At 40.8% G+C, this 9,334-nt stretch overlaps 1 protein-coding gene across 3 annotated transcripts in view; it reads right to left on the reverse strand.

The window, feature by feature from the left end:
* The window catches only part of cfap53 (cilia and flagella associated protein 53), a 12,603-nt gene extending 6,318 nt beyond the window's left edge, over positions 1-6,285 (reverse strand). The window contains exons 1-4 of one of the 3 annotated variants that reach the window (XM_050053848.1): positions 6,152-6,285; positions 5,047-5,276; positions 4,489-4,662; positions 3,081-3,384 (exon numbers count right to left, since the gene is read on the reverse strand). In XM_050053848.1, the coding sequence (XP_049909805.1) occupies positions 3,081-3,384; positions 4,489-4,662; positions 5,047-5,276; positions 6,152-6,220 (777 nt within the window). In that variant the 5' untranslated portion in view covers positions 6,221-6,285. Of the gene's footprint in view, positions 1-3,080; positions 3,385-4,488; positions 4,663-5,046; positions 5,277-5,990; positions 6,122-6,151 lie in introns of those variants that run through there. The other 2 variants (XM_050053850.1, XM_050053849.1) reach the window with 2 other exon arrangements.
* Positions 6,286-9,334: the final 3,049 nt, after the last annotated feature.

Raw genomic sequence — 9,334 nt, forward strand, 5'->3', positions numbered from 1 at the left:
AATGCGCTTCAATACAAGCTTTGACACGGACTGAATGAATGAGGAAATGAAACAGCGTGTAAGAGGGAGGAGACAGAGAGAAACTCAGGGTTTATTGAAGAAAACCTGCCAGCGAGCAGGTTAGGTTCACAGAGTCTGTTACCATGGTGATTGACTCAGAGTTTGATTTACCTCTCTTTCTGGAACTGAAAACCCAGAGTTTCCCTCATTTCAGGCTCAACATACTCAGAGTTTTCACTAATCCTGCTTTCTGGAATACCCCTCTGGACAACAACAACACTTCACTGTTATTAATTGATTATTCTGAAAAATCTTGCTGGTGTTTACAGACCACCATCGGCTGTTGCTGGTGCTATTGGTGCTTTGGCTGATTTGCTCACTCAGTTTGAGCATTCTGAGCTACTGATCCTGGGTGACCTAAACCAGAACTGGTTGTCAAATGATTCATCCAGTTTAAAGTAGTCGTGTGCAAATTTCAATCTGTCACAACTGAAGAACCAATTAGACCAAATTTAAAATACCCATCAAAATCTACCCTCATTAACTTCATTGTTTCAAATAGGAAGGAAAACATGACTGCTTGTACTGAGCACAAAGCTTTCTGTAATAGTTTTTAAAGAGAATGAAACTTCTTGTAATAGTTTCTAAAGAGAATGAAACTTGCTGTAATAGTTTTTAATGAGAATGAAACTTTTTGTAATAGTTTTTAAAGACAATGAAACTTTTTGTAATAGTTTTTAAAGAGAGTGAAACTTTTTGTAATAGTTTTTAAAGAGGATGAAACTTTTGGTAATAGATTTTAATGAGAATGAAACTTTTTGTAATAGTTTCTAATGAGAATGAAACTTTTTGTAATAGTTTTTAATGAGAATGAAACTTTTGGTGATAATTTTTAAAGAGAATTAAACTTTTTGTAATAGTTTTTCATGAGAATTAAACTTTTTGTAATAGTTTATAATGAGAATGAAACTTTTTGTAATAGTTTTTAAAGAGAATGAAACTTTTGGTAAAAGTTTTTAATGAGAATGAAACTTTTTGTAAGAGTTTTTAAAGAGGATGAAACTTTTTGTAATAGTTTTTAAAGGGAATGAAACTTTTGGGAATAGTTTTTAATGAGAATGAAACTTTTTGTAATAGTTTTTAATGAGAATAAAACATTTGGTAATAGTTTATAAAGAGAATGAAACTTTTGGTAAAAGTTTTTAAGGAGAATGAAACTTTTTTAATAGTTTGTAATGAGAATGAAACTTTTTGTAATAATTTTAAAAGAGAATGAAACTTTTGGTAATAGTTTCTAAAGAGAAAGAAACTTTTTGTAATAGTTTTTAAAGAGAATGAAACTTTTTGTAATAGTTTCTAATGAGAATGAAACTTCTTTGTAATAGATTTTAATGAGAATGAAACTTTTTGTAATAGTTTTTAAAGACAATGAAACTTTTTGTAATAGTTTTTAAAGAGAATGAAACTTTTGGTAAAAGTTTTCAAGGAGAATGAAACTTTTTTTAATAGTTTTTAATGAGAATGAAACTTTTGGTGATAGTTTTTAATGACAATGAAACTTTTGGTAATATTTTTTAATGAGAATGAAACTTTTGGTAATATTTTTTAATGAGAATGAAACTTTTTGTAATACTTTTTAAAGAGAATGAAACTTTTTGTAATAGTTTCTAATGAGAATGAAACTTTTTGTGATATTTTTTAAAGAGAATGAAACTTTTTCTAATAGTTTCTAATGAGAAAGAAACTTTTTGTAATAGTTTTTAATGAGAATGAAACTTTTGGTGATCGTTTTTAATGAGAATGAAACTTTTTGTAATAGTTTTTGATGAGAATGAAACTTTTTGTAATAGTTTTTAATGAGAATGAAACTTTTTGTAATAGTTTTTAATGGCAATGAATCTTTTTGTAATAGTTTTTATTGACAATGAAACTTTTGGTAATAGTTTTTAATGAGAATGAAACTTTTGGTAATAGGTTCTAATGACAATGAAACTTTTTGTAATAGTTTTTGATGAGAATGAAACTTTTTGTAAAAGTTTTTGAAGAGAATGAAACTTTTTGTAGTAGTTTTTAATGACAATGAAACTTTTTGTAATAGTTTTTAATGAGAATGAAGCTTTTTGTAATAGGTTTTAATGAGAATGAAACTTTTTGTAATAGGTTTTAATGAGAATGAAACTTTTTGTAATAGTTTTTGATGAGAATGAAACTTTTTGTAAAAGTTTTTGAAGAGAATGAAACTTTTTGTAATAGTTTTTAATGAGAATGAAACTTTTTGTATTAGGTTTTAATGAGAATGAAACTTTTGTAATAGTTTTTGATGAGAATGAAACTTTTTGTAAAAGTTTTTGAAGAGAATGAAACTTTTTGTAATTTTTTTTTAATGACAATGAAACTTTTTGTAATAGTTTTTAATGAGAATGAAGCTTTTTGTAATAGTTTTTAATGACAATGAAACTTTTTGTAATAGTTTTTATTTTTGTAATAGTTTTTAATGACAATGAAACTTTTTGTAATAGTTTTTAATGACAATGAAACTTTTGGTAATAGGTTTTACTAGTGCCATTAAATTTTTTTTTTTGAAAAGGCATTGTGGTGCGCCTCGCGTTTTACAAGGTGGAAAACACTTCCTGTGTGATCGGGGCCTTATTCTGTTAATGACACAGTCAACACAGGTGGGGTCAGGTGACTGCGGTTACCTCTAATTAAGCCCATAGTGACAGTGAACATGCAGGATATTTCTGCTCTGACATGATCAACTTCTCCTCCATATTGATCACAGGCTGATATTTACTGAGGAAGATAAAGATATCTGTCAGCTGTGATTGGTTGGTCCTCGTCACATGATGTGTGGTGCAAGCTGTTGCAGTCCAAAAGTTGATCACTGTTTACCTCAGGCTGCAGCCGTCACGCCCTGAAGAACAGACGCTCACATACGCATGTGTGCCGCATCTACACTGAAAACAGTGACTGTGAGGGCGCAAACAACGCGTCATGTGTACGGGTCCTGGTAGTGCGGCTCCTTTACTGCAGGATCGTGTTGCTGATGTATGTGATGATGTGTCACACTGAGTACTGACCATGAGCGCAGCCTCCTCTGCTCTCAGCTCCCTGCTCCTCTGTCTCTGCTGCTCCGCCTCCTCCATCTGACTCCTGATGACGTCCAGCTGCTTCCTGTTCCTCTGCTGCTGTCTCTGCGCTCTCTCCGTCTCTCTGTCCACTTTGGCTCGTCTGTCCGCCTCCCACAGCTCATCAAACATCCTCTCTTCCTGCTGCTGCAGTCGCCGCTGCTCCTGTCCGCTCCTCACCTGAGCTGCTCGCTCCTGACACACCTGCTGCTCTCTGCGCCGCATCAGCTCACTGCGCAGCTCCTCGCACTGACCCCTGACCAGCAGGAACCAGAACTCACATCAACGTACTGAAGTAACAGTACTGCATTCATACTGTGTAGTGTGAGGCTCTTATTGTGACAGTCTGTGAGGCTTTTATTGTGACAGTCTGTGAGGTTTTAATTGTGAAAGTGTGTGAGGCTCTTATTGTGACAGTCTGTGAGGCTTTTATTGTGACAGTCTGTGAGGCTTTAATTGTGAAAGTGTGTGAGGCTCTTATTGTGACAGTCTGTGAGGTTTTTATTGTGAAAGTGTGTGAGGCTCTTATTGTGACAGTCTGTGAGGCTTTTATTGTGAAAGTGTGTGAGGCTCTTATTGTGACAATCTGTGAGGGTTTTATTGTGACAGTGTGTGAGGCTCTTATTGTGACAGTGTGTGAGGCTCTTATTGTGACAGTCTGTGAGGCTCTTATTGTGAAAGTGTGTGCGGTTTTTATTGTGAGAGTTTGTGAGGCTTTTATTGTGACAGTCTGTGAGGTTTTAATTGTGAAAGTGTGTGAGGCTTTTATTGTGACAGTCTGTGAGGCTCTTATTATGACAGTCTGTGAGGCTTTTATTGTGCCAGTCTGTGAGGCTCTTATTGTGACAGTCTGTGAGGCTTTTATTGTGAAAGTGTGCGAGGCTCTTATTGTGACAGTCTGTGAGGTTTTTATTGTGCCAGTCTGTGAGGCTCTTATTGTGACAGTCTGTGAGGCTCTTGTTGTAAAAGTGTGCGAGGCTTTATTGTGACAGTCTGTGAGGCTCTAATTGTGACAGTCTGTGAGGCTCTTATTGTGCCAGTCTGTGAGGCTCTTATTGTGACAGTCTGTGAGGCTCTTGTTGTAAACGTGTGCGAGGCTTTATTGTGACAGTCTGTGAGGCTCTTATTGTGAAAGTGTGTGCAGTTTTTATTGTGACAGTCTGTGAGGCTCTTATTGTTAAAGTGTGTGAAGCTTTATTGTGACAGTCTGTGAGGCTCTCATTGTGACAGTCTGTGAGGCTCTTATTGTGACAGTCTGTGAGGCTTTTATTGTGACAGTCTGTGAGGCTCTTATTGTGACAGTCTGTGAGGCTTTTATTGTGACAGTTTGTGAGGCTCTTATTGTGACAGGTGTGTTTACCTGAAGAGCTGCTCCAGTTTGTCTGAGACCAGCTGCTGTCTGTCTCTTTCTCTCCTGTCTCTCAGTGTCTTCACCTGTTGTCTCATCTTCGCTTGTCTCTCCACCAAAGTCTCTGTCTTCTCCTCCATCTCCTGCAGGAGCTGCTGCTCCTCCGTCTCCAACAGGACACGCAGCCTGGGGACAGACAGATGGGGACAGACAGGTGGGGACAGACAGTTGGGGACAGACAGATGGGGACAGACAGGTGGGGACAGACAGGTGAGGACAGACAGTTGGGGACAGACAGGTGGGGACAGACAGGTGGGGACAGACAGGTGGGGACAGACAGGTGGGGACAGACAGATGGAGACAGACAGATGGGGACAGACAGGTGGGGACAGACAGTTGGGGACAGACAGGTGGGGACAGACAGTTGGGGACAGACAGTTGGGGATAGACAGAGTAATTGTACACTGTGATATTGCTTCTTTTGCTCCAGTAAAGATCTGAGAACTCGTGCCCGCTGTAGAGAGACATTATGAGACCAGACGAGGTAAAAGTGTCCCTCCACAGACGAACCTGTCCCTCCTCTCTTCCACGTGGACCTTCTGTTGGTCCAGAGCAGCTTGGACTTGTCTCTCGATGGTTCCTGTCAGGAAACGGCGCTCTGAACTCTTCAGCCATGAAGTCTTGATGTCGCAGCTCCGCTGGGACTTAGCGAAGTCCAGGACTTTGTCTCGAGCAGCGTCCTGTCTCTGTCTGTCCAGGATCAGCTGGTCCGCAGGTCTCTGGGATGGGAACTTTGCTCTCTGAGACAAAACAAAGACATTCATTATTATCTGAGATTTGAATTAACTACTACAGGAGGACTGTCCCGTCCTGTCCACACCCACCAATCATGTCCCGTCCTGTCCACATTCACCAATCATGTCCCGTCCTGTCCACATTCACCAATCATGTCCCGTCCTGTCCACACCCACCAATCATGTCCCGTCCTGTCCACACCCACCAATCATGTCTGTATTGACAATAAAACTTGTTCAGAAGACAAAGACTTTAATAGCCTAACTCAATGAGCACCACATTAGCTTTAAATTATTAAATAATATAAAATCATATGATGCATGTTAATAAATATAAATGTATTTGTGATTTATTTTCTCGTCTGTATCTATTAGTATTTCTGTAACTGAATTTATGCACAATAAAGACAGTTGGGGAAAAAACACTTCCACTGTTATGCTGTTGCTACGGCAACAGCTTTGGTCCCTGTTTACTTCCTGTCAGCTGATGCATCAACAAACATTCCGACAGGAAACACAGAGACGCATTTAAGGTTCATGTTGCCACGTTACAAAAGATCTTAACAAAAACTAATTCAAGTCAACCAGCTGCAGAGGACACAACATGAATCCACTCACAGTCTGTTAGCTCCATGCTAACTCATAATGGGAGTTATCATAAACGCGCTAACGCAAATTAGCATCGCGAGAACACGATCGTAATAAACGGTTTGAGTTCACCTGAACATTAAACAACATGTTTGATCTCATTTACAGACATGGCGTCCTCTGCTCTGCTGATGACGTCACACTGTCAGCTCGGTACTGCTGTTACTGTGATCCCCGTGGACTGTTTGTCCGGTCCCGTCCCTCGTGATGAGTGGAGCGTGTCGGTGTCTCACCACGGCCACGGAGTGAGGCGTCGGTCCCGTTATCTCCCGACATCTTGTTCTTCTTTGACTCAGCAGCATTTTAAACAGCTGATCTTCAGTCTCTCTGCAGTCACAGACACGGGCTGCACGTAGCCATGGTAACCACAAACACACCTGGACTAACTTCCGTTTCCGTTTTTCCTGAGGGGCCGTTCTTTACTTATCTTTACTTTTAATATTAAATGTGTTTTATTAATTTACAGTTTCTGGCTATGATAAATGGTTTTAAAGAAAACGTGCCATGTTTTCGATTCAAATCTGCGGTAAGATAAATACAAACATTTAAATTTGTGTGCCCCTCCACTAAGCCGAAATTAAAAACACAAATCCCTCCTCAGTGCTTAAAAAGAAGACTGATGGAGTGGGAGATGGTGTCGAAGGCTGCACTCAAGTCGAGGAGGATGAGGATGGATAAAAGTCCGGAGTCAGCTGCAATCAGGAGGTCATTGGTGACTTTGATGAGGGCTGTTTCTGTGCTGTGGTGAGGAGACTGGAACTGTTCGTAGAGGTTATTGTTGGAGAGCTGAGAGTGAACTTGAGATGTGACGATTTTTTTTCTCCAGGATTTTTGAGAGAAAAGGCAGATTGGAAATAGGGCGGAGGTTACTGACGTTGTTGGGATCTGAACCGGATTTCTTGAGAACTGGAATTACAGCAGCAGATTTGAGGGAGGATGGATGATGGCGGTTACCACAGATGTGAGGGAGGGGAGGCATGCTTTGACTAAAGGGGTTGGCAGGGGTCAAGCTGGCAGGTGGAAGTTTGGATTTCAGCATCAGAGGGAAGGTGGGGCAGGAGAACAGGACGAGATGAACTGCAGGAGGTGTGAGGGGTCAGTTGATGGCGGATCCGGTCTATTTTTGTATTGAAAAATGCCATCAGTGACTTACAGTAATCAGTTGAGTAAAAATGTGGAGGAAGAGAGTCCGGTGGGCGGAGGGTGTTGGTGACCAGTGAGAACAGTGCCCGATTAATTCAGCATAGTATTGTGATTTTGCTGTGGAGAGAGTCCTCGTAAAACAGAATTACGGCTGTGGTACATCTGCTTGTGAATAGTGAGACCAGTTTTCCTGTAGAGCCGTTCCAGTTGGCGTCCTGCGGCTTTGAGTTGGTGTAGATGGGATGAGAACCAGGAGGCAGAGTGGGTGAAGGATACAGTCCAGTGTTTAATGGAGCAAGTGAGTCCAACAGAGTGTGAAGACCATTATTATAATGAGAGACCAGTTCATCAGTAGAGGCAGAGGAGTTGATGTTTCCAAACCTGATGTGAGGGCTGTTAATGTTTTTGATATATATATATATATATATATATATATATATATGTATAGCCACATGAGATGACCTGTAGTGGTTTAGTTTTGGACAGTGTTAGGTTCGTGGTGAATGAAATTAACATATGGTCAGAAATGGGGAGATCACCTGCAGACCAGTTGAAAGGAGTGACACCGGAGCAGCAAACCAAGTCCTTTTGAGTGTGTTGGGAAATTAATGTAGTGTTATAATCCAAAACTGTCCAGGCATGAAGTGAAAGCCTCAGTGAGAGGGCGGTTGATGTTGTCCAGGTGTATATTAATATCTCCATGCAGAATTATATTGGGGGAAAGGGAACAGATGTGAGTGAGGAAGGTAGAAAATTCATAAATGAAGTCCTTGTTGGGTTTAGGTGGGCGGTGAACAGTGGCCACTGTAGTTGGTGTTGGACCATTTATGTGCAAGACCACTGTTTCAAAAGAAGCGTACGCAGGAACGGAGAGAGACGAGACTTTCCACAGCTCACGGTAGATTATCGCGAGACCTCCTCCTCTGCCGGTGTGACGTGGCTGACAGGTGTAAACAAAGCCATGTGGAGTGGACTCGTTCAGTTGGGAAAAGTCATTGGGTTGTTGCCACGTCTCTGTTAGACAGAGAAAGTCAAACTTACGGTCGAGGAGGAGGTCCTGAAGGAGTTGTCCTTTGCCCATGAGAGAACGGATGTTGAATAGTCCGAAGTTGACGTCGCTGCGGTCGGTGGCGGTGCATTTAATCCTTTTTCTTATTCCAAATAAAATTAGTTATCATTACAGTCCGTCTTTTAAAACTTTGTGGAGGAATTGAAGTTGGTAAGGCTTGAAAGAGGAAGGGGAACTGCGGGAGGACCATCATCATCATTAACTATGAAATAAAGATTGGATGAAAACCAAATGCTTTTACTGTTAGTGTTTTTCTTTTATATCAGACAAGATGAGGTTTGTTTTACCTTGACATGATTCGACGGATGTCTTCCATCTTCTTCAGAAGTGTTACCAGCTGTCATTGGTGACGTGCCTTATATCAGCTGATGTTGCGGAGGCGTAGTGGCCTGTCAAATTTAACAGGGCAACTACAACTCCTGCTGTCAGGTCGCTCCTCGAGGACGGCGCTCCAGGTATGTGACAACATATATGCTCCCTCATCCCGGTTCATAGTCCTGCGGGCCCGCTTCCTTATAACCACTGCCTCCATGATCCAGCGTTGGAAACGATTATCCTCTTTATTATGTTGATCTGTTCTTCCCCCGTTAAAGGGCTTTTTTTGGGAGTTTTTCCTGATCAGCTGTGAGGGTCATAAGGACAGAGGGATGTTGTATGCTGTAAAGCCCTGTGAGGCAAATTGTGATTTGTGATATTGGGCTTTATAAATAAAATTGATTGATTGATGACTCTGGCCTCCTCCCAGTTCATTATGTGGTTCCCTCTTTTGCAGTGATCAAAAATGGCTGATTTCTGATTGTCTTGATAGGCTTTTTCTTTTTCCAATCCTGTGTCTTTTTCAATCAATCAAATCAATTTTGCGGGGTTGTGAGCGACGAACTCCCCGCGGCTTAGCTAAACACGAATTGATCTTTTTATGATCTTTAAGAAGCTTTGAGGTGTATCCTGAATTACTGAAGTCACAGAATCTCACTTAAACCTTTGGTTTGATGTCAAATTATAGAAAGACACAAACAATCAGACTTCAGGTAGAACAAAACGTTGCTTTATTAGAAACAAGACAGGGAGAGGGTTTGAGGGAGTCGATGGGAGGGTGGGAACCACCACATTTCTAGGAGCCAGTTGTGGTGGAGGAGGCAGCAGTTGTGGTGGAGGAGGCAGCAGTTGTGGTGGAGGAGGCAGCAGTTGTGGTGGAGGAGGCAGC

Source organism: Epinephelus moara, chromosome 9 (genome assembly GCF_006386435.1).
Source record: "Epinephelus moara isolate mb chromosome 9, YSFRI_EMoa_1.0, whole genome shotgun sequence".
In the NCBI taxonomy this organism is placed as follows: Eukaryota; Metazoa; Chordata; class Actinopteri; order Perciformes; family Serranidae; genus Epinephelus; species Epinephelus moara.